We start from the raw sequence: 26,496 nt of genomic DNA on the forward strand, positions 1-26,496 counted from the left end.
CAGTAGGATATACTTTCTTTTCAAGTGCTCATGGATCCTTCTCCAAGACAGACAATACTCTGGGTCACATGACAAGCCTCAATAAATTTGAGAAGACTGAAATTATACAAACTTTTCTCTTACTGTAACAGAATAAAGCTAGAAATCAATAGTGGATGGAAAAAGTGAAAATTCATAAATATATGAAGATTAAACAGCATAATCTTAAATTATCAATGGGTCAAAGAAGAAATTGCCAGAGAATTCAGCAAATATCTTGAGACAAATGAAAATGAGAGCACAACATATCAAAATCTATGAGACACTGCAAAGGAACTGCTGAGAGGGAAATTTAGAGCCCTCAATGCTTCCGTTAAAAAAAGAGTGAAGATCTAACTGCATACCTGGAGTAACTAGAAAAAGAACTGCAAATTAATCCCAAAGCAAGGTGAAAGAAAGAAATAATAAAGATCAGAGCATAAATAAATGAAGTCAGGAACAAAAAAACCAATAGAATAAAAAACCAAAAGTTGGTTCTTTTAGAAAATGAATAAAATTGACAAACATTAGCTAGACTGACAAAAAAGAAAAAGAGAGAGAGAGAAGACACAAATAAATAAAATCAGATATAAGAGGGTGGACATTACCAATGACCCCACAGAAATAAGAGAGATCATAAGAGGATACTATGAACAACTGTACACCAAAAAGTTACACAATGTAAAGGAGATAGACCAATTCCTAGAAACACATGAACCACCTATACTGACCCTAAAGAAACACGACCTCAACAAATCAATCACAAATGAAGAGATTGAAATAGTCATCAAAAACCTCACAAAGGTGAAAAGCCCAGAACGAGATGGCTTCACAGGTATATTTTAACAATCACTCCAAGGCAATCTAACAACAATCTTGCTCAAGCTCTGTCAAAAAATTGAACAGGAAAGAACATTACCTAATTTGTTCTATGAAGCCAACGTCTCCTAATAACAAAACCAGATAAAGACACTACAAAAAATAAGAAAACCACAGAATATCTCTAATGATGCAAAAATCCTCAATAAAACACTTGCAAACCAAATTCAAAAGCACATTATAAGACTTATATACCACAATCAAGTGGGTTTTATCCCAGATATGCAAGGATGGTTCAACAGAAGAAAATCAATTAGTGTAATAAATAACACTTAAAAACTGAAGAAAAATCACATGATCCTCTTGATTGATGCAGAAAAGGCATTTGACAAAATACAGCACCCTCTCTTGATGAAAATCACTCCAAAAAATAGGAATGGTAAAGTGCATATATGAAAAACCTACAGCTAGCACTGTACTCAATGGTGAAGGACTGAAAGCATTCCCTCTGAAATCAGAAACAAGACAAGGATGCCCGCCGACAGAATTGTTATTCAGCATTGTACTAGAGGTTCTAACTAGAGCAATTAGGCTAGATAAAGAAATATTTCCCAAATAGGAAAGGAAGAAGTAAAACTTTTACTATTCACTTATGAAATGATCCTATCTCTAGAATCTCCTGAAAAATCCACAAAAAAAGCTACTAGATCTAATAGACAAGTTCAGCAAAGTGGCAGGATATAAGATTAATAAGGAAAAATCAATTGCATTTCTATACGCTACTGATGTGCAATCTGAGGAGGAAAGCAGGGGGAAAAAATCCAATTATAATAGCAACTAAAAGAATCAAATATTTAGGAATAAACTTAACCAAGGACATAAAGGACCTACATTCAGAAAACTACAAAACATTTCTAAAAGAAACTGAAGAAGTCTTAAATAAATGGAAGGACATTCCACATTCATGGATCGGAAGGCTAAATATCATTAAAATGCTAATCCTACCCAAACTGATTTTTAGATTCAACACAATCCCAATAAAAATCCCAACAGCCATTTTTGCAAAAATGGAAAAGTCAAATATCAAATTTATTTGGAAGGGTAAGGGGCCCCAAATAGCCAAAAATGCCTTTAAAAGAACAAAGTTGGAGACTCTCACTTCCTGGCTTTAAAGCATATTACTTAGCTACATTGGTAAAAACAGCTTGGTACTGGCATAAAGACAGATTGACCAGTGGAACTGAATTGAGAATTCAGAAACAGACCCTCACACCTACAGTCGAGTGATTTTTTGATAAGGCTCTCAAGCCCTCCCAGCTGGGCCAGAACAGTCTATTCAACAAATGGTATGGGGAGAACTGGATATTCATATCTAAAAGAAAGAAAGAGGACCCCAATCTCGCACCTTATACAAAAATTAAGTCAAAATGGATCAAGGGACTAAATATAAAAGCAACAACCATAAAACTCCTAGAAAACAATGTAGGAAAACATCTTCAAGATCTTGTGGTAGGCAACAGTTTCTTAAACGTTACACCCAAAGCATAAGCAAAAAAAGAAAAAAGAGATAAACAGGATCTCCTCAAGATTAAACACTGTTGCACCTCAAAGGGACTTTGTCAAAAGGATCAAAAGGCAGTCGACTAGATGGGAGAAAATATTTGGCAATCACATATCCAATGAGGGCTTAATATCCATGATATATAAAGAGATACTATAACTCAACAACAGAAAGACAAACAACCTGATTTAAAATAGGCAGAAGAGCTGATAACCAACAAGATGATGCAGATTAAGAAGCTCCTAGAGTCCACTTTGTGCTACAGAACAATGAGTAATCACCCAGAGCTATCTAAAGCACCTATCTGGGGGTTCCAGGAGACCAGAAGCGCGTCCTCCAACATCCTTGAAAGAATGGAAGGAGGATACTGCCCATCTGCAGAGAAGATTCCTAAGTAGAGCACTGTATGCCATGGGGGGCCAGCGTCCATCCTCCACTGGCAGCACAAACCCACCTAGGGAGCTATTCCGTAGCTGAAACTGGAAGCCTCCATTTCCCAAAAACAAGGGAGGAAGAGACATTTGGGAACCAACTTCAGCTACTAATTAGCAAATTCGGTGGGCTAAAGTATAATCCTAAGAACAGCTAAAGTTTAAACTTGTTCAAGAAAGAAGAAGGCTGGTAGCTAACATTTCAACTCTGCCCCAGGTGTGAGGGGAAGCGAAAAAGACTGTGGACCTGCTTCTCTCCATTCAGATTGCAGCTCTAGCCTAAGCCCGAGCCCCACCTTCAGCAGGAGGAAGCTGAGGGGACGTGCGCCAGCCTCTCCATGAAATTAAAGTCTATGCCACAGGGGCCAGTGATCATCCTACCCTGGTGACATAAGCCGCCTCAGGAGCTAGTCTGTGGATGGAGTTGGAAGCTCCATTTCCCCCAAAAACAGGGGAGGAAAAGACAGTTGACCACCTACTTCACCTATTGGTTAGTAAATTCAGCTGGTTAAAGTATAACCCTAAGAATAGCTAAAGTTTGAACCTGTCTAAGATGGAAAGGGGACAGTAGCCACCATTTTCACTTTGTCCCAGCATGAGGAGAAGTGGGGCTGAATGAAAATCACAGTGACAGTAGGGATGGGCTTCTTTCCACCCAGATGAGACTGCAGCCCTACCCTAGGCTTCAGCCCCATCTCTGGTAGGGAGGAAGCTGGCAGGACCTGCGCCAGCCTCTCTGAGTAACTGCAGGTACAATCAGTTGACACAGACTGAATAGTCTGAAGTCCAATGGGGCAATTGCATTCATTTTGAACCCCCACGGCGTAGACTGCTGCCCACACCTGCTGTTCTATCCCTGCCCCAGGCAGGGGAGGAAAGGAAGGGCATGAAGCAATTATCAGTTTCTCCAGGAAACTACAGTCTAGACCTGCACAACTTGGATTATTACACCCAGCTGTGACTTTGTCCCTAGCCCTGGCAAAGAAAAAGGGTGGGAGAAGCTTCACTGGTCACTGGGGCAACGTGGGCAGCTTAAGCCTCCAAAGTTTACTGCACCAACTATATTCTTGGCTCCTGCTACATAATTAGCAAGGGAGAAAGGGGAAAAAAGCCCTCAATTAAAGAGAGAAACTGTTTGCAAAATAAATACATCTATTAAGTCAGATGCCAAGACACCAACAAAAACCTACAACCCATACCAAGAAATAGGAAGACACAGCCCTGCTGAAGGAACAAGATAAGCCTCCAGATGACATAAAGGAGTTGAGACAACTCATAGATGTTCTAACAAATCTCCTTAATAAACTCAATGCAATGGCTAAAGAGATTAAGGATATTAAGAAGACACTGGATGAGCACAAAGAAGAATTTGAAAGCATACATCGAAAAATAGCAGATCTTATGGGAATGAAAGGCACAATAAGTGAAACTTTAAAAACATTGGAATCATAAAATAACAGATTTGAGGAGGCAGAAGAAAGGATTGGTGAGTTTGAAGAAATGGCCTCTGAAAGTGAACATACAAAAAAATGATGAAGAAAAGAATGGAAAAAAATTGAAGTTCTCAAGGAACTTAAAAACAGCAAAAGATGCACAAATATACATGTCATGCATGTCCCTGAAGGAGAAGAGAAGTGAAAAGGGGTAGAAGGAATATTTAAAGAAATAATGGTAGAAAGCTTCCCAACCCTATTGAAGGATGTAGATATCCCTGTCCAACAAGCACAACATACTCCCATCCAAAAAAATCTGAATAGACCAACTCTGAGACACATACTAGTCAGAATGTCAAATGCCAAAGACAAAGAGAAAAATCTGAGAACAGCAAGAGAAAAGCAATACATAACATTTAAGGGATACCCAATAAGATTAAGTGCTGTTTTCTCACCAGAAACCATGGAGGCAACAAGACAGTGATATGATATATTTAAGATACTACAAGAGAAAAACTTCCAGCCAAGAATCTTATATCCAGCAAGATTGTTTTTCAGAAATGAGGGTGAGATTAGAATATTCCAGATAAACAGAAACTGAGAGAATTTCTAAGAGACCAGATTTCCAGGAAATGCTAATGGGTGTCCTAGAACCTGAAAAGACAGGAAAGAAAGGCCTAGAAGAGAGTCTAGAAATGAAGATTATATCAGTAAAAGTAACTAAAAGTGTCAAAAGAGTGGGGAAAATAAAATACGACAGATAAAACTGAAATAGCAATAAACTTAACCAACGATGTAAAGCACTTGTATTCAGAAAACTGCAACTTAATGTTAAAAGAAATAAAAAAAGGCCTAAATAACTGGAAAAACATTCCATGCTCATGGATTGGAAGACTAAATATTATAAAGATGTCAATTCTACTCAAATTGATATACAGATTCAATGCAATCCCGATAAAAATTCCACCAGCATTTTTTTAAAATTGAAAACATGATTATCAAATTTATTTGAAAGGGTCCTAAATACCTAGAAACATCTTAAAAAGGAAAAGTGAACTCTATCTCCAGACTTTATATTACCGAGCTATAGTGGTAAAAACAGCATGGTACTGGCATAAAGAAAGACACAAAGACTAACAGAACCAAATTTATGGTTCAGAAACAGACCCTCACACGTACGGTCAAGTTATTTTTGACTAGCCTATCAAACCCATACAGCTCAGGCAGAACAGTCCATTCAACAAATGGTGCAGAAAGAACTGGATATTCATAGCCAAAAGAAGGAAAAAGGACCCTTATCTCACACCTTATCCAAAAATTAACTCAAAATGGATCAAAAACCTAAATATAAAAGCAAGAACAATAAAGCTTCCAGAGGAAATTGTAGGAAAATATCTTTAAGCCTTGGTGGTAGGTGGTCGATTCTTAAAGGAGATAAGAGGAGGACTGAGTGGACTACTGATATTTAATGTATGTAGAAGTTTTAATTAGCTTTACTGTAAAAGTGTGGAAATGTATAGAGTGGATGGTAACAAACAGTTAACAGCTAGTTTATAAATGGGGATGTGGCTGATAATAATAGTCTAGGGATGTAAATGTCAACTGACAGAATGCTAGTGAATAATCTAGAAACTGAATAGCACAGTATACCAAGAGGCGGATGAGAATTGTGGCTGATGGTACATATGCCAATGGTGTCCTTTGTGAGCTAGAGCAAATGTACCTCACTACTGCAGGGTGGTGGGAATGAGGAGAAGCATGGAAAAAATACAACTGGAGTGACCTATGTACTGTGGTTAGCAGTAATAATGTAATATGCTTGCATCTATGCCAAAGATGTACTGTGTTGATTAATGGGATGTATGGAGAATGTGTGCCAAATGTACAACATGGACGTGGTAACAATCAGATGATATTATTTTATCTGTAACAAATGTTCTAGCACAGTGTAGTGTGTTGATAGATGGATCTTGTTTGGGAATTCTGCACATGTGAATGATTGTTTTATAAGTTTACAACTTCTGTCATAAAAAAATATACTTAAAAAGTAATAATAGGGTGAGTTGGGGGAAAAATACACCAAATGTAAGATAAGGACTATAATTAGTAGTAAGATTCTGACAATATTCTTTCATAATCTGTAACAAATGTCACACGACAACGCAAGGTGTTGGTGGAGGGTTGATGTACGGGACTCCTGTATAATGTTATGCATGTTTGCTTTGTAAGTCCACACCTTTTACTATACACTTATTGTTTATATATGTTCATAAATAAATGATATAAAGATAATAATAATAATAGGGTAGGCTGGGGGAAAATATTTTGGTTAGTAGTAATATTTTGACAAAGCTCTTTAATCATTAGTTTAAAATGTTTAACAATTATGCAACGTATTGGTGTAGGGTGAGTTATGAGAGTCCCATAGGATGCTAAGTATGTTTGGTAAGTTCACAACTATTACTATACACTTACTGTTTATGTATGTTTATGTGTGAGTGATATATTTCAATAAAAATTTTTTTAATACAAAAAAAAGGGTGGGGGGGAGATAATGAGAGACACAACAAACCAGGGAGCTGAGGTGGCTCAAGCAATTCAGTGCCTCTCTCCCACACTGGACGTCCCAGGATCAGTTCCAGGTGCCTCCTAAAGAGAAGATGAGAAGAAAAGACAAGCAGATACAGACAGCACACAGCAAATGGACACAGAGAGCAGACAGCAAGCGCAAACAACAAGGGGTGGTGGGAAATAAAATCTTAAAAAAAAACCACAAAAACCCCTTATTATACTGACCAATCCATAAATGATCAACTGTTTCTGGTATACCCTTGCATTTCTGCAAAAACTATAAAACTGCCCCTTCCCCCCCCCCCCCCAATTTATATGAATGTCTAAAAAAATCTGTATGTCATTTTACCACAGAAACCCAGCCTCTGAGTTCCCTTTCTTAACTGTCATCCAGGGTAATGACAACCAATAATACCCTTGGCAAGACCCTAAAAAACCAAGACAGACAGAAATACCTCTTGATGAACACAGCATTCTTGCTGTAAGAAATGTTTTTATTACATAATAAGCAGCAGCTGGTACCAACACTGCAGCCCCTCAATAACAGTTGAGATTGTTACTTTTGTTTCTAGCGAGCCCACAGAAAAAAATAAATTTCCATAAAGTTTTGTGGAGACAAATATATAGATATATAGATATAGATATAATACAGATATAGATAAACCAGCATCCAAAAAAGAAAACGAGCACCCAATCAAACAGAGGTTCTCAAACTTCCTGGAAGTACAAAAATCCCCTTGAGTACTTTTTTTAAAGTAGAATCCTGGGTATCACCCTAGACCCTATGAATGATTAGAATCTCTAGCAGTGGGGTCTCAGAAACAGAACACACCTGAATAAACACTGCCTTCAGACATGAGGAAAAGTTGAGAACAGAAGCCTCATGTGTTGAATAGCCACCAAGGGATAGAAAGCCTTCATGCAAATAGTTGAAAATCAAGTTGCTCTCATTCAAACCTTACCAAAATCAGAAAGGGACTAGAATTGAAAGAAAAATAAGGAAAAACTTTAAACTCATTGCATTATCATAGAGGATGGGTCTGAGTAGAGTTACCCAAAAAGGCAATCAGTACCAAGAGGGCAATGTGGGGACACTCACTTGTGGGAAACAGGGGAAAAGGGATAACAGGAGATGGAGATTGGTTACATGACAGGGAAGGTAGCAAAGGTCTATACCCAAATTTACAAAGGACCATCCTGGAAGGGGGATACAGATATAATATTTTATGATCCAGAGGTTAGAAAATTTGATCCAAAGTTTAGAAAATGTGATCTGGTATGGGATCACTAAAGCCACATACCAAGTCACCAAGTAAAGTTTCAAATGAGAAATGGCACAACAGTAACCATCATGTGTTACTCACAATCAGCCTACAGGTAATACTAGAAACTGCTGTTACTCTTCACTATGGTTTTCTTCCCTTTCTCCCTAAAGAATAAAGTGATAATTATTATAAATTTGTTCTGCTATTAAAATGTCATTGTTGCCAACAACTGAAAAAAATTGGAATTGGACTATATACTTTATATCAATGTTAAATTTCTTGAACTATAGCTGTACTTAAGGGGGTTCTCAGGAAATGTACCTAAAAGTGTTAAGTATTAGAGGAACATGATAACTGCATTCTACTCTCTTTTGTCCACTTCTGTCGTTGTCAGCGGCATGGGAATCTCTGTTTCCTTTTGTTGCGTCATCTTGTTGTGTCAGCTCTCCGTGTGTGTGGCGCCATTCTTGGGCAGGCTGCACTTTCATTCGCGCTGGGCGGCTCTCCTTACGGGGCGCACTCCTTGCGCGTGGGGCTCCCCTACGCGGGGGACATCCCTGGGTGGCACGGCACTCCTTGCGCGCATCAGCACTGCGCATGGGCCAGCTCCAAACGGGTCAAGGAGGCCCATGGTTTGAACCGCAGACCTCCCATGTGGTAGACGGATGCCCTAACCACTGGGCCAAGTCTGCTTCCTGCAATCCACTCTCAAGTGATTAAATAATACAAAGACAGGCAGAGAGATAGATAGAATGATATAATGAATGTCACAAAATGCTAAAAGTTGGTAAATTTGATTATCTGGGTGATGGGGTACCTTGGAGTTTCTATGTAATGCTTTTGTATTATTTTTGCAACTTTCCTATAAATTTGAAGTTATTCCAAAATATAAAAAGCTTTTAAAAAGTCATTGTTGCCATCAAATGCCTTCTACCTCTTGATGTGGTTCCGTCTTCAGAAACTATTTCAGCACCATTTTCTTATTACTCCTTTCTATACAGTGTATTGTGATAGTAATAATATTGCATAACACTGTAAAGCTAAGGAGTTTAGGATTATTATATCATTTCCTTCTCACATCAGTCCTCTGATGTATGTGTTATTTTCTCTATTTATTACATGAGAAAACAGATTCAGAAAGATTCAGCAACTTCCCCACAGTCACACAAATAGTGCATGATACAGCTAGGATTTTACTCTTGATTGTATGGCTCTTACACTTCTAACAACTAAGCTATGATTTTAATATACTCATTAACTGCCACACAAGGAGTACAAAGTATTAAAAGAGCTCAGAGAAAGTAGTGTTCCGCTCTGAGAGAAAAAAGTGTCATTATGATGGCATCTAAACTTCTACTTGCTTTGGAAGACAGTAGAAATTTGATAATCAGCTGAAGCGGAAAAGCCCACGAAATTTCCCATGCTAATCTAAGTCCAAATTGGCTAAAGCATAGAATGCATACAAGAAAGTCATGGAGAACAAAAGCAAGGAGCCTTTAATCCCAATTTAAAGGGGCCCACCACTATTACTTTAATAATAATAAGGAGTAATAGGATCAAAACAGTATTTTCCATGTTCCCGGATGCCAACAAAAGTTGAAATATACCAGTATCTGCTTTAAAACTTTGCTGCCTCTCCAATGTAGATAAAATCCCAATTCTTTACCATAGCATATGCTGTCCATTGCAATCTGTTTCCAGTCTACCTTTCCACCTCTCTTAACAACTATACCTCCAGACACGCTAAGAGTTAACACAATTCCTTATACACAACATGCTCTTTTATGTCTGCCGGTATGCATTTGCCATATATTCCCTGTCTGAAATGCCCATTTCTCTCTAGAGAACTCCTATTTATCCACCAATAACCAGTTCAAAAGACACTTCTCCTATAAAGCTTTTCCTTTCTTCTAGAAGATAAATTCTAGAAGAATTTATGGCTTCTTCTGTACACATTGATCATGGCATTTGCTGCATCACGTTTTCTATATATTTATCTAAATATCTCCACTGGACTATCATTTCTGCAATGGTAGAATGTAACCCAGAACCAACAGGCAAGTACTCACATTTCCCTTGAACTCAGATTGGTCTGGTAGTGAAATGGAACAATCATTTAAAGGGGAGAAAATAAAGAAAATGAGATCAGATTAGGTGGGAGACAATTAAGATTTAATCTATGGTGATGGCAATGAAAAAAAAAACCAAAGTGTCTTCAGAATCACAGCTAATAGGTAGAATCTATAAGATTTACCAGACTGGATAAGGAACGGGGAACAAAGCTCACTAAGATTTTTATGACTGAGGTGTTAGGCTTGGGTGGCTAAATAATGGTGGAAGTGAATAGAAATAATGAGTACTAGATTTAAAGGCTAAAATAATGGCCTGATATAGGCATGCTGAGTTGGCAAAACCAGCAAGATATTCAAGTAAGAATGCCCAATTAAAAATGTGAAAATGGGGCTTGTAAAAGTTAGATATTAACTTACAGTTCCACAAAGGTAATGAAAAGTAATACAATTTGAGTAGATAAGATTATTAAGGAAGAAAATGTAAAAGAAAGGATTAAGAATTAATCTTAGGGGCAGTGGCCACTGAAGGATTTGAGGTCAGGTTACAGGTGTAATAATGGAGGCATTTTGGGGACTTGGGAATTGTTCTAAGTGATACTGCAACAACAGATACAGGCCATTATATATCTTGCCATAACCTATAGAATTGGATGGAAGAGAGTATAAACTACAATGTAAACTATAATCCATGCTTAGTGGCAATGATCCAAAATGAGTTAATAAATTTCAGTGAGGATACAGTTAATATGGGTAAATGCGGACAGTGTGGGGAGCGAGGCATATGGGAATCCCCTATATTTTTTATGTAACATTTTTGTAATCTAAATATCTTTTTTTTTAATAAAAAAAGCTATAAAAAATAAAATAAAAACCTGTTGCAAATTCCAGTCACCACAGGGGGAAAAAATTAATCTTAGGGCTTTGTGAATTTAGGAAGCAGCAGGAAGAGAAGTGAGCAAAGACATGACCAAAAAGGTAGGGATGGTGGGAGAAAGCCAGGAGAATTCAATAACAAGTGAGTTAAGAAAAGAGATAAGAATATCTATTTACTAGGTATTGGGAAGTAGTCAAGAGAATGACTAAGGATCTTATCATTAGATTGCTGATAGCCTTTAATAGGGCCATTTCAAAAGAGTGATATAGGTATTAAACCATTTCAAAGAGTTATCTGAGCATGTTTCAAAGCAGCAGAAAAATTCAGCAAGGAGAAAAATGTTGATGGCCAAAAAAGGAAAATAAACAGGGTAAGTCATGGAACAAGATTCTGGAGAGGGAATCATTAAAGTGAGCAGATGATTTGGCTGAGACATCTTTCAATGCATGATAGCCAAGATCAGTTCAGCTAACTTAGGTGCGTGGAGTGCTATTTTTGTACTATGATCACCACCAACCACCTCCTTCTAGTCTATAGCTGATTAGCGCAATGTAGATACATGACCCAGATATTGGGAACAAGGGGGTTCGAGTTACTCTCTGCAATTGGCTTAATATCCTAGAGGAGTGGGATGTCCATATTTTACCATTTAGACAAAAGAGCAGAAAAAGTTAGCCCACTTAGCAAAGCACACAGTTAGATACTAGCAAGAAATAATGGACTACCAAGAAACCTTAATGATTCCCTGGTTCTTAGTTCTAATTCCTTCCTGAGGCCACCCTCCACTCCTACCACTGGATTTCTTGATAGCTCTGTACTCTAATAACAACTTTCCCTTGCCTATTTTAGCCTAGGTCAAACTAATTAAAACTTGTAATCAACAGTCTTAATTAATATACCTATCGATAAATAATAATTCCTTTTAAAAAAAAAGTTATCAATTATATAAAAGCTGAAGAAGGTGGGAAGCGGAAGAGGCTCAAGTGACTGGGCTCCCGCCCACCATATGTGAGGACCCGGTCAATCCCTGGGGCCTCCTGGTAAAGGCAGTGCCCGGGCAGCCAGCCAGTGCCGGAATGGCGTGCCAAGTGCCTGCGTGGTGAGCCAGTGCCCATGCAAGTGAGTCACACAACAAAAGAGAGATGAAGGGGAGAGTCAAGGTGAGGTGCAACAGAAACCAAGAACTGAGGTGGCACAAGTGACAGGGAAACTCTCCAGATCGGAGGTCCCCAGGACCAAATCCTGGTGAATACTAGAGGAAAAAAACAAGACGAGAAGACAAAAAGAAAAACAGACACAGAAGATCACACAGTGAATGGACACAGACAGCAAATACAGCAGGGTGGGGGGGGGAGGGAAAAATGTATTTTAAGAAAAGAAGCTGAAGAAGGCATGTCAAACTAAAATGTACTCTCTGAAAACAATGGCAGATGGCAAGTAAAAACTTAGAAATAAAATCAAAATCAGACTAGTGGTCTAATGGTATGTTGTGAAGCCACAAATACTTTGTGAAGACAAAATAGACAAATACTACCTGGAAATCACAACCAGCTAATATAAAAGAAAAAGGGCAAAATCTTTCTGAAGGAGATTTTACTGCAAAACTGAAGAGTGATGAAAGCAAGATGGCAGTGTAGGCAATTCCAAATTCCCATTCCCCCACAGAAACAGTGAAAAACAAGGAGAAACTGTCAGAAATAAAATTTGTTAGAAATCTGGAAATCATCAAAGGCTTATAGCAACCACAGAACACTGAATGAAAACAAAGGCAGGGAAGCGGCTGTGGCGCAATCAGTTGGGCTCCCATTTACCAGATGGGAGGCCCTGGGTTCACGACCCCGGGCCTCCTTGTCAAGGCAAGCTCACCCACACGCCGCACAGTGCGGCCCCGCCAGCAAGCACCACGGAGAGCCAATTCAGCAAGGTGACGCAACAAAAAAACGGGAGACAAGTTAAAAAAAAAACAACACAGAAGAGCACACAACAAATGGACACAGAGAACAGACAACAAACAAGCCACAAGGGGGGGTGGGAATAAATAAATAAATAAATACAGACACACAGAAGAATACACAGCAAATGGACACAGAGAGCAGACAGCAAGCAAGCCACAAGGGTGGGAATTAAAAAAAAAAAAAAAGGCAACTTAAAAACAGTAGGAGTCACATTAGCAAGGTGGCAGAGTTAGAAATTCCAAATTCTCATCCCCATCCAGACACACTGTAAAGCAATCACAAATTGGCAGAACTTTCTCAGAACTCTGAAAACCAGTCAAAAGCTTACAGCAACTAACTGAACACCAGTAAAAATGGAAGGAAAATCTCATGTCACAAGGCTACCCACTCCCTGGCACACGCTCTCAGTACAGGTTCCCAGACCAAGGTTCTGGAAGAAGCAGAACATGTCTTCATCACAGACTGGGGTGTATGTATGTCTGTTGCAACCCACCTGGTGGCAGCATGAAAAACTAATCAAATGTGCTCACTTCTGTCTCATCTGTCCCAGACCTCACTCTGTACAGAGAAGCAGCTGTTGTGACCAAAAAAATCCCACAAAAAAACACTGGAAGAAACCAATCAAACCACAGCTGCCTGAGTCAAAATATGGTTCAGTGACACAATACAGCACCTGGGCTTGGGGGGAAAGGGTGTAGAGAATTTGCTAGGGAAAGCGGGGCATTTGGAACATCTGTGTTAACAGGGGAGTATATAAGGCCATGCACATGCACAGAGAAGATCTGAGCAGACACGAAATTTTGAATTTGGGCTGTTCTTTAGGTGCAAGGCTGCACGAGCACTGAAAAAGAATCCCAGAAACAGCTAACCTGCAAACACTGGGAGGGGTGTTTTTCCCATTATTGGCTCTGGAATTCAAGGAAATCTCTGTCATAACACTAGCTGAATAAAAGTGAAAGGAACAGAGACATCAGTGACTACACACCTCAAGGAATACAGTCTTTGCATAAATAGTTTGGAAAAATCCCTGAACAAATAAGACTACCATACCCTTCAACAAGTAAGGAAAAAAAAAAAAAAACCAACAAACCCTGGAGAAGGGGGAGAATATGATTCTCAGAGTTAATATTATTTAAAATATTCAAATGTCTAAATTTCATCAACAACTACAATCAGAAAACACAAGACATACAAAGAAACAAGAAAATAAGGCCCATTCAAAGGAACAAAATTAAGTACAAGAAACCATCAATGAGGAAGCCCATACATTAGATATCCTAAACCAAGACTTTAAAACATGTCTTAAATATGTTCACAGAGATAAAGGAAAGCATGAATAAAGAAATAAAGCAAATCAAGAAAATAACATAAACAAAATGAAAATTACAATAGAAAAAATTATTTTAAAAAAAAATTCTGGAGCTGAAAAGTATAATAACCAAAAATTTAAAAATCCCTAGGTGGGCTTAAAAGCAGACTTGAGGCGGCGGACTTGGCCCAGTGGTTAGGGCGTCCGTCTACCACATGGGAGGTCTGCGGTTCAAACCCCGGGCCTCCTTGACCCGTGTGGAGCTGGCCCATGTGCAGTGCTGATGCGCGCAAGGAGTCCCGTGCCACGCAGGGGTGTCCCCGCGTAGGGGACACCCACGTGCAAGGAGTGCACCCCGTAAGGAGAGCCACCCAGTGCGAAAGAAAGTGCAGCCTGCCCAGGAAGATGCTGCACACATGGAGAGCTGACACAACAAGATGATGCAACAAAAACACAGATTCCTGTGCCACTGACAACAACAGAAGCAGACAAAGAAGACCCAGCAAATAGACACAGAGGACAGACAACTGGGTTGGGGAGAAAAGGGGGGAGAAATAAATAAATAAGTCTTTTTTTTTTTAAAAAGCAAACTTGATCTAACAGATGGAAGAATCAGCAAAATCTGGATAAATGTAAATACTAGCAGTATTGTTAGTTTGAAACTTCCCTTTTTATTTCCTACATGATTTAAAAGGCAAATGCATAAAAGTAATTATAAATCTATGTTTGGAGGCACACAATGTATAAATATGTAATATGTGACTAAACCAACATAATGAGGATGTAGAGGGATATAGCAGCACTGTTTGCATATGCTATTGAAGTTAACTTGATATCAATATTCTCTAATCTCTCTATGCCATGGATTAGGTTTACTGGTGCTGGCTCTTCCCCTAAAGAGGAGGCTTTCTGTGGTCCAGCACTGACTGTGACTGAGTCTAATTCAGGGTAAATATTAGGTAGTCAAGATCTAATCCTGTTCTCCAAAGCCTTATCAAATAAAGCTGACTTTTTAATCTCTGTCCATGGGTATCCTGTCCTACTTCTTAACTGATTCTAAACTCAGATGTTGGGACAGGGATGTGATTAAATAGTATCCTTAAAGCTTAACAAATAAAGTACTAGTGCAGGGAGGGTGATTACTGCTTTATGCAGAATGAATAGACTATACTCAGGATCCTTTGATTAGTTTTGAGTTTGAAATTAAAATATCAATCTGTTGACTAGAAGAAGTTATCTTCTCAATAATAAATAAAAAGCCAAAAGGAGTCATCTTGCTTAGCACTTTAATTTTTAAAGTGTTCCATAAAGTATCTCATCTGACTACAACAACATTCCATTTCTCTACAGCCAAAAAATGGAAATTTATTCCTAGATACTTTTACTAAGTGATATTCTATTGCTAGGTGCCATCATCCAGGGTAACGAAAGGAAAAGAATGATACTAATAACACAAATCACCAAATGATTCCAAAATAACTGACATGCATCACACTCACACCTTAGTGGATATACACGCTGGCTCCTTCTTGCACAATCATTTGCTTTCCCTTGGGGCTCAGCTCGTATGCTGGCAACCTGAGGCCTGGGCATTGCTAAGCATAGTAAGTGGAAGGCACACATGGGTTCCCCACTAATAACACTAAGTAGCTCACACTCAGAGGAAGCTTCTGATGTTCCATTCAAAACAAGCTTTTGTGTTCCTTCTACTTTGATTCAAACTTCAAAGCACTTATACAGGACCAGATTTTACCACTAGCCACCTAACAAGAACCAAAGACCAGGGCTTCCTACCCCTGTAGCCTATTCCACAAGTGGGTTTTAGGTGTACTCTGATGCCCTCCAGCCTTGGAGCAGCCACACAGCAACCTCCAGACCAGTCACCTTCAGCCATGGGCAGCCTCGTTCATTACAACGCTTACAAATGTTGCTATTTTTTTCTCTGAATGCTGTAGAACAAGTTCCCTAAATCCAACCATAAGGAAAAGCTGTCTTAACTTAGGGATAAGTGTGTGAACCTGCAAATAAATGTACAATCACATACAAACACATACAAATGAACAGACATAAAAGTTCACAAACCGTTTAGAAAAAAAAATTTTTATACCCAATTACAGCTATTATAACATCAGGTGAAGAAAGCTTTTTCTGCCAAGAACACTTTTTTCCTTTTGGCAGGTCACTTCCAACATAAACTTCAAGGTTTACTCAGATAATGCTTGCTCTGGAAAGTCTTCACCCTAACAAACAAATACTCAAAACTGGGTTAAAGGACCATGTACTATAGTTATTAACTAAATTTCTTATCACACTGTATCATAACTTGGCCTTACTAAGCAATTAGCTCCTTAAGAGTAAATATTGCATTTTTAAATCTCTACAGTGCTAGTAAAGTGTGTATGTTGTAGTGTAAGGACTCAAATGTTTAATGGATTAATGGGTTAACTCATTAGAAGCATTACAGTTTAAGAACTTGGGCCCAGAAATCAATTTTGTTTGGTTTCATATTGTGACCTCACATAGCATTATCAGCAAAGTCTGCAACAAGCTTCCTAATCTTTTATGATTATTTTATTTTTTTCATTTGTACAATGGGAGAAAACTACACCTAACTCGTGGTTTCAGTAGGAATAAAAGAAATAATGCACTTGGCACAATCTCCAGCACATTGAAAATACATATTGGAAAGTAGAATGTGGCTCAAGCGACTGAATTCCCGCCTACCGCACAGGAGGTTCCAGGTTGGTTCCCAGTGCTTCCTAAAAAAGATGAACAAGACAGGGAGCTGACAAGACAAGATGGTGTGGCGAGCTGACGCAACAAGACACAAGAAGGAAAAACATAATGAGAGACCAAAAAAAGCAGGGAGCAGAGGTGGTTCAAGCTATTAGGTGCCTCCTCCCACATGAGAGGTCTGGGATCCAGTTTGGGGTGCTTCCTAAAAGGAAGACAAGCATACAGTGAACAGACACAGCAAATGCAAAACAACAAGGGGGTGGGAGAAATAAAATCTTTTAAAAGTATACATTAGACATTATCAATTTTTTTTTTCACTCTCACGGTTTATCCACATCACAGAAAATAAGCTTCTCCAAGTAAGCTTCCATGAGGTTCAGGTTTCTCCAAAACCTGAGAAGTCAAGATCTCTTATAACCATTCTTCTTCCATAAACAAGGGATTTCCAGAGTTCTGGTACACAGAACTCAGTAGCTATCATACCCTAAATTACTAAGTAGTGTTTGAAATTTATTGCTTCTTACCCACCCATGGGTTTCCTCCCTCGAAGTGAAAGCCTTCCCCGCTGAAACTAGTCAACACCTTCCTCCAGGGCCCGAACACCTCTCCCCACAGGCTGGTGTGAATTACAGGAGACCTTTATGATCATTTAGTACAAATGTAAATTTACTCGGTGGATAGTAATAGAATCCTTTCTACCCATGCCAAGACCTTAGCTCCCGAAGTATTAATTCAAGACAGCAAATGAATTCTTGCCAGGAAAGACCCAAGTAAGAGAATCCTCTTAGGGCCTTCCCCAAAAAGATTTCTTCAGATCTGCTGCCCTCAAATTGTGACCACAATCCACCATCCCACCCCGCCCCCTTCCTGACAGAGAACAGGGTCCCGCCGACCCTATCTAGAATGAAGTGGGTCCGTACTTTGAAGAACCAGGACACTCCCGCACACCCATGTCACCTCCTTTCCCATGTTGCTGTGACCTCCCGCAACACAGGCCGGGCCTGGTCCCTCGCGGTCAGCTCCTTCCACAGCCCCGCTACTCACCGCTTCTTGGGGATGATGCCGGACTCTTGCGCGGCGGGAGTGGCGGTGGGAGCCGCCGTGGCCGCCGACGCGACTCTCCGAGCTTTGCACTCATTGGTACCCAGAGCCTCCTGGGGCAGGCCCAGCAAATGGCCCAAGAGAACCCGCAGCCTCCGTCCGGCGCGGTACCGGCCCTGGTCCCGGTCCACTAGAGAGTCAGAGCCCGCGCCCATCCCGCCAGCTGCAGCCGCCGCCTCCGCCATGGTTTCCGCTTTATGCTGCCGCCGGGGACCGCGGGGCGCGGGTGAAAGGTCACTCAGAGCGGCGCCCGGCGCGACCATTCGCTGCGGCGCATCCCGGCAACCACCGCGGCGACTGGGCGGCGGGTGCCAGGCGCTTGGAGCTTTACATTCTCTGCCCCCGCCCACCAAGCCCGCCAGCTCCACCCCGCCTCGCCTCCACAGCAAGCACCTGCCAAGCAGGTGAGTCTGAACCCTCCCGAGATTGGTCCAGGCAAAGCTAGCCATGATTTGGAGTCAAACCACAAGCGCTCCCCGAGGTGTTGTAGTTCTCTCTGGGCCGTTCTTGGGTGTGGCCAAGGTAGCAAACGGGAGAAGATGCCTTGGGGTGAGAGGAGTGTGGGCGGTTCTGCTGGTTACCTGCTACACACTTTCCGGGATTGAGAGCCCAGCGCTCCGCTTCTGCACCCCCTCCCCGCAGAGTCACTGAAGTTACTCAAAACTCGTTATCTGTAACCATTAGAACAACTTGCTTTCATTTTCTCATGGCCTACTACTACTACTTGCCTGGTACTGTGCTTAATACTAAATGTCAAGTAAGTAATCTCCGTTTTACAAGTGAAATTAAAAAATCGCATAGACATCATCTAACTTGTCCGGGGGCATGCAGGTTGTAAGGCTAAAGCTGAGGTCTAATTTAGGTTCTCTTTCCATTATTGAACGGTGTGCCTTTCCTTACCCTAATGGAGGGAAAGTTTTTTTGGCGCAGATAATTACCTCAAAAGCCATTCTTAATAATTTTTGCTCCTTTACAAATTAACTTCATTTCCGGATGATAGCACTCATGAAATTAGGGGGATCTGATGGAATAGTGCTCCACAGCCATTTTCAGACAGTGCCATGCTTAAGAATTAGCTTGAACAAAAACTCCTACCTACACTGGTCGTTGCCATTCACCATCATGGATGTCACCAACCTTCATGCTTTGCCTTCCTAGTTAAAAGAAAAATATCAGCTGATCTGAAGAGCACCACATCCCTAGGACTAGAGGTTGACTCTCTGTCCTCTAGGGTCCTGCCATCTTCTAAGAATGAGTTGACGGGTTTGCAGTGAACTTCCAGAGAGTCCCAAACTGGCTAAAAATCATCAATTAAGGGCTAGGAAAATTACTGTTGGAGGGCCAACTCCACCCTGCAGACTATTTTAATACAGGCTTCAAACTAAGAATGGTTTTTATATTTGTAAAGGGTTATAAAACAAAGAGAAAAAAGAAAAAGAATATGCAACAGGGACCTTTTGTGATTGTGCAAAATTTAAAATATATATTATCTGGTTCTTTACAGATCTTTATGTCCTTTGAAATCCATATATTCAAAGAGGTGTCAAGTCACATTAAAACAGCCCAAATGTCTAGGAATAGAAATATGGTTAAATAAATTATCGTTATCGATGGTAAAGTATTTTTGCAGCAGCCCCCTCTCAATTAGAAATAGCCTCCTCTCATCACTATCCCAAAATCCTCAAGATTTGGGAATGAACAGTGGACTAAAGTAGACTGATTATTATTCTGTTAGAGACTTAATATTATTCTAGTAATGGAAGAACTTTTATCATCAATATAAAGGCAGTGACCACCAGAGGTTCTGAGGAGAAGGAGTGGAAAGAATAGATATTTTCAGGACAAGGTACTGCATGACATTGCAATGACAGATTCAGGCTATTATATATTTTGTCATAACCCACAAAATTGTGTAGGACAGAGTGTAAACTATAATGTAAACTATAGTCCACAATTAGTAGCTATGCTTCAATATCTGTTCATCAATCGTAACAAATGTACCGCACTAATAAAATATGTTGTTAATGTGGGAGAATGGGGGAGGGGGAGAGGAGGGAGCATATGGGGATCCCCTATATATATATATATTTTTAAGGACGTTTTAAAAAATGTCTTTCCCCTTCCCCGCCCCCCCCCCCCAGTTGTCTGCTCTCTGTGTCCATTTGCTGCGTGTTCTTCTATTTCTGCCTGTATTCTTGTCAGTGGCACCTGGAATCTGTGTCTCTTTTTGTTGCATCATCTTGCTGCGTCAGCTGTTCCGTGTGTGCAGTGCCCTTCCTGGGCAGGCTGCACTTTTTTCATGCTGGACAGCTCTTCTTATGGGGCGTGCTTCTTGCGCGTGGGACTCCCCAATGCGGGGGACACCCCTGTGTGGCACAGCACTCCTTGTACACATCTGCACTGCGTGTGGGCCAGCTCATCACGCGGTTCAGGAGGACCTGCGTTTGAACCTTAGACCTCCCATGTGGTAGGTGGACGCCCTATCCATTGGGTCAAATTCGCTTTCCCCCCTATATTTTTTATCTAACATATATGTAATCTAAAGTTTCTTTAAAAATAAAAAAAAAATTATAAAAATAAAATTAAAATAATTTAGTACAACTGTGGAAACTTAGGAAATACTTAGAATTTTATATTAAATGAAAAAATAGCCATAATTGAAACATTTTTATGTATATCTCCTTACTCAACCTTTACAACAACACAATGATATAGGTTTTCTTATATTTTATAAATGAAGACTCAAGGAGAGTAAGAGGCTTTTCTGAAATAGTTCTGTGCTCTCTCACATACTGTATGCTTCCATGCTGTTGTCCTTATTCCACTATGAGAGTTTTGGAAATTAGCATTATAGTTAAAACTTACTTATATAGGCTTGTTTTTGTATACAATTTCTTTTTGCAAAATCTAAAGTTGACCTTACTGAAACAAATGTTCACCCTAGGCAAGAACAGTACTTCTAGTTCTTATGCATTGGGTTTTGGAAAGAATTTCAGACATTGCTACCACAGCTATCAGGACCTCATTCCTGGAATACAAGAACATGAGACACAAAGAGCACTTTCCTAGGTATTTGTAACTGAAAAAGAGAATCTTTAGTTGGTCTAGAGCCCTCCGAGCAGAAGTCTGTTCCTAGTTGGCATTTTAGGAAACCAGCTGGTGATCAGAAAAGTGGATATATGGTGATGCACATTTGATAACAGAGGGGAGAGATCCTGACTACCTCCCCTTTACTTGACTTCCTTGTCAGAGGAGTTGTCTCCTAATTAAAAAATTTCAAAAGCACTTACTAGTACTGTTTTTGAAAAGCCTTCGGATGTCAAGTACATAATCCTAGTGGTCTTTTTTGTACTGCACAATCTGGAAAAAAAACAACACACTTATGTCTGCTATGATGAGTATCCAGTCACCAGAATGGATGGAGGTGGCTGGATCCAACAATTTTCTGTTCCATCAATCTCAGGGATCTTTTCAACCTCTTTCTCATTTGCCTCTTACATCCAATGCATCAATAGTACATTATCTTTTGTGTCTCTTAAATCATGTTCCTTTAGAACTTGTCTGTAGTGCTCATTTATTATTTATAATATGTGGTCTTGATTTTTTAATTTGCTTTTCATTTGCATACACCTGTTTCTCCAGACAGACCTTAAGCTCCATGAAGGCAGAATTGATATCCTATATAAGAACCTGAGACTTATAAACAATTTCTAAGTGACTCAAATCTGAATTTGGGGAGAGGGACTGGAACTATTTTTATTTTTCCATTTTTCCCCAATTGAAAATGCCCGAGTAATGATTAATGTACTAAGTTATCTCATAGAGCAGCATTTTCCAATAGATGGGCATGTTCTATATCTGTACTACCAGTCACAACTAGCCATATGTGGCTACAAGCACTGGAAATATGGCTAGTTTGACTAACTGGATTTCATAATTTTAATTTTAATTAATTTAAATTTTCATAGCCATATGTAGCTAGAGGTGACTGTATAGGACAGTGTAGTTATAGAGAGTTCTAAGTAATTCGTGCCTGGAAATATCAAACCCAACTTTCCCCTTTCTCCCCAGTGCTGATAAACCCATACCAGGGTATGGAGAAGATGAGTATGAAGAGAAAATGGTTTATTTCTTGCATGCTGATCTAGGGCTATAAATGTATTTTACCAAAAAACAGTATTATAAATTTTTTTTAATTTTTTATTTTTTTAAAGATTTATTTTATTTATTTCTCTCCCCTTCCCCCTCCCCCCCCAGTTGTCTGTTTTCTGTGTCCATTTGCTGCGTGTTCTTCTTTTTGTCCACTTCTGTTGTCAGCGGCACGGGAATCTGTGTTTCTTTTTTGTTGTTGTTACATCATCTTGCTGTGTCAGCTCTCCGTGTGTGCAGCACCATTCCTGGGCAGGCTGCACTTTCGCGCTGGGCGGCTCTCCTTATGGTCGCACTCCTTGCGCGTGGGGCTCCCCTATGCGGTGGACACCCCTGCGTGGCAGGGCACGCCTTGTGTGCATCAGCACTGCGCATGGGCCAGCTCCACACGGGTCAGGAAGGCCCGGGGTTTGAACCGCAGATCTCCCATATGGTAGACAGACACCCTATCCACTGGGCCATGTCTGCTTTCCAGTATTATAAATTATTAGATGTGGTTGAAATAATACAATCTTTCAGGTACTTTATGGATTAGATAGACTTCTGTGAGCCACCTTGCAGACCTAATCACCAGAAGTAAAGTGCCTTTTTGCATAACATGCAATTCAAGGATAAGTCTTGTATATAGTAAGAAAAGCGTAGCAATAAGGGTTCCAAACCCAATGAAGTCACCTCCTTTCTGATGAATAGCAAAGGCTCTGTAGAAGAGTTAATATATTCCCGGAGTTAATTTACAAAAGAAGTATCTAATGGTTCTAAGGGAAATCCAGGCATAATGAGGAGGATTTGATTTGTATGCCAGATCTTAAGAAATAGTTCAGCATTAGATACCCACTTCAGCTCTAAAATACCTGGGCCCAACTCCTGTATAGCTTCAGTTTGTTTCCTAAGGGAAGCCATTGCCTGTTTAACATGAGCTAGGAGTAAAGTAAAGGGACAGGGGAGGAATAAATTGCTTGGTGCTCTAAGGAGAAAAGGTCTTCAATTTTAAGAGTCCAGCTACTCTAATCTTTGAGTTTATAACACCTCTTTCTAGATATTGCTAGAAAGGTGTACAATACCAACTAGCCCATTGCTTACGATCATAAAAAATTCATAAATTTCTTCCCAAAATATTATATAAGCAACAACTTCTTTAGATTTTTTAAATGAGATAAGACTATTAATGTTGCCTAACTTCCCAGAGAGCTCAATAAGCTAATATTACATGCCTTAAATGTACTAAATGTAAATATAGTTAACTGATCTTCAGTCTTTTCTGGATTGGGGTATAGACATGCTTCTTGCCAACTATCAGAAAGCAAAATTTATCAATTTTGTACATATCAACAATAACAAAAAAACTTTTCTCCTGGGTGATGAAAAGCTTCATGTAAACCAAAAGTATATAGAAAAAAAAAAAAACTGAAAAACTACTGAATACATATGCATACATATATAAACATACATATTTGTGTACGCAGTAATGAAATACAATGTAGGCAGTAAAGCATTGGTTGAGAGCCTGTTATGTACCTAATTCTCTACTTGATGTTATGAGATGCAAAGGTATATAAGCCAATGCCTCATCAACATAGTATAATCAGGCTAGTTATTAGGATATCTGTGGGGAAAAAAAATTATGTGATACCTTTTGGGTGGAATTAATATGATATAAGTGACTGTTACAGTTTGCTAAAAGCAGCTGAAAGCAATATACCAGAAATGGGTTGGCTTTTACAGTGGGGATTTATTAGGTTGCAAGCTTACACTTCTGAGGCTGTGAAAGTGTCCAAATCAAGCCATCAGGCAACACTTTCTCCCCAGAGACTGACTGCCTGCGATCGTGGCCTCCTCTGTCAAGTTGGAAGGCACAGGCGGCATCTCCCTTTCCTGCCAGACTCATAACTTTCAGCTTCCTGTTTTCTGTGGCTTTCTCTCTCAGCTTCTATGGGATTCTCTCTGCTTCTGTGTCCCATCGATTTCAGCTCTGGCTTCTGGGACTTTCTCAGCTTCAGGAGGTTTCTTTTGGAGCTCCTGTGTTTTTGTGTTTCTCTCTGTATTCATCCCATTTATAAAGGACCTCAATGAGAGGATGAAGACCCACCCTGTGTCATACCTTACTGAAGCAATCTAGTTAAAAGGTCCTTAAATGCAATGGCCTAATCAAAAGTTCCCACCTACAGTAGGTTTACAACCACAGGAATGGATTAGCTCTAAGGATATGATTTTCAGGGGTTCATCCAGCATCAAACCCTCACAGTGACCTTGGTTCCTACCACCTCTTCTTACAAGAGCAAAATCCATCCAGAGTGCCCTGAAATTTATTTCATGTTACCTAAGAGGAACAGATGTTTCACACAAAGCCTATTTCATTGAAATGCTTAGGAGTCCCACAAAAGCCTCAGTGAATATCACATTCAGAAGGGCCATCTCAACAAACTTGTTCCTTTTGAGTCCTGGGCCCTTGAAAACCTGAGTATCAGTGGAGAGCAGACCACATGTACAGAAATAAAGAGTGAACCCATGACATGGAATTTTTAACCAAATTGGACTTTATTTGCATTTGTGATGTCTTTTCTAGCCTGAGGCACAAGAAAGTCATAAGTTAGATTAACTCCTGAAACATGCATCAATTTCTTTAGTACACCAATTTCATTACTCATCTTAAGAGCTGCTGGGTGACCCATGGATAAAAGACTTCTTGCATTTTTATACCTTTTTTATTGTGAAATATAATAGAGAAAAGTGAACAAAGCAAAATATACAGTTCCATAAATTATCACAAAGCAAGCACCCATGTAACTACTATCTAGGTGAAGAAATAGAAGATTGTCTACACCTCCTTCATGTTCTTTCTCAATCACTTTATCTTCCTCACCTGCCAAAGGTAACCACTGTCCTGAGTTTTATGCTAGCTTTACCAACTAAGCATGCCTCCCTTACCTGTTTTGTTTTGCTGCATTTTATTTGTTCCTGTGTCTAGTTTGTTTCACTCAATGTTGTTTATCAGAGCTATCCATATTGTTGCATGTAGTTGTAGTGAATTGTTTCTTTGCTATATGTGTTCCACTAGATATATATACCACACTGTATTTATTTAATACTACAATTGATTGGCATTCAAGTTGTTTCCAGTTTGAGACTATTATGGGTAAGGTTACTATGAACATTCTTGTATATGTCTCTAGGTGGACATGTTTATGAATTTCTGTGTATCTAAGAGAGGAATTGCTAGGCCATAAGTAGATTATGATATGCCAAACTGATTTCTGAAAGAATTGTACCAAATCTACTACCCCTAGCAGTATATGAGAGTTCCCACTGCTCTAACATGTATTATCAGGCTGGGTAGTTTTAGCTACTCTGATGACACTTTTTCTATTGTGGGATGAATTTGCATTTCTGTAATTACTAATGAGATCAAGCTCCTTTCTGTGTTTTTTGATGATTTAGATATCATTGTTTGTGAAATTCCTTTTCAAGGCTTTTTTTTTAATTGAATTATCTTTTTTTATTGGTTTATAATAATTGTTTATATATTCCAAATAGGAGCCTTTATCAGTTAGAGAAATATTACAAATTTCTAATCCCATTAAGTAGTGTGCCTCTTTTTTCTCTCAAGACTCTTGTTTAATGATCAAGAGATCTACGTTTTAGTATGGTGAAATTTATCAATCTTTTCCTTTAATTCTTTTTGTGTGCTTTTTGAGACATATTTACCTACTTTGAGGTAACAAAGAAAATTCTCCTGTGTTACCTTCTAGAAGCTTTATTGTTTTGTCTTTCACATTTATATCTATAGGTCACCTGTAACTGATCTTTTGTGTGTGGTGTGAAGTAGGGATCAGGTTTTGGTTGTCGTTTTTTTCCATGTTGGCAACCAGTTGTATCAGCACTGTTTGTTGAAAAGTTCCTGCTCTGCATCACCACCTTTGTCATAAATCAAGTATCCATATAAGCGTTTGTCTCTTTTTTTCCCCAAAGATTTATTTATTTATTTATTTCTCTTCCCTTCTCCTGCCCCAGTTGTCTGTTCTGTGTGTCTATTTGCTGTGTGTTCTTCTTTGTCCGCTTCTGTTGTCAGTGGCACAGGAATCTGTGTTTCTTTTTGTTGCATAATCTTGTGTCAGCTCTCCGTGTGTGTGGTGACATACTTGGGCAGGCTGCACTTACTTTTGCGCTGGGCGGCTCTCCTTACGGGGCGCACTCCTTGCGCGCAG

General features: G+C 39.5%; 2 protein-coding genes across 3 annotated transcripts in view; one reads left to right on the forward strand and one right to left on the reverse strand.

The window, feature by feature from the left end:
- Positions 1 to 18,717, reverse strand: part of AGPS (alkylglycerone phosphate synthase) — a 152,797-nt gene extending 134,080 nt beyond the window's left edge. The window contains exon 1 of the mRNA XM_004476829.5: positions 18,089 to 18,717. Coding sequence (XP_004476886.2) covers positions 18,089 to 18,594 — 506 coding nt within the window. The 5' untranslated portion in view covers positions 18,595 to 18,717. The remainder of the gene's footprint in view (positions 1 to 18,088) is intronic.
- The window catches only part of NFE2L2 (NFE2 like bZIP transcription factor 2), a 215,105-nt gene continuing 207,029 nt past the window's right edge, over positions 18,421 to 26,496 (forward strand). Inside the window, exon 1 of one of the 2 annotated variants that reach the window (XM_058300597.2) lies at positions 18,421 to 18,549. The gene's annotated coding sequence lies outside the window, so the exon portion shown is untranslated. The remainder of the gene's footprint in view (positions 18,550 to 26,496) is intronic. The other variant, XM_058300596.2, reaches the window with a different exon arrangement.

This window comes from Dasypus novemcinctus, chromosome 7 (genome assembly GCF_030445035.2).
Source record: "Dasypus novemcinctus isolate mDasNov1 chromosome 7, mDasNov1.1.hap2, whole genome shotgun sequence".
Taxonomy (NCBI): Eukaryota; Metazoa; Chordata; class Mammalia; order Cingulata; family Dasypodidae; genus Dasypus; species Dasypus novemcinctus.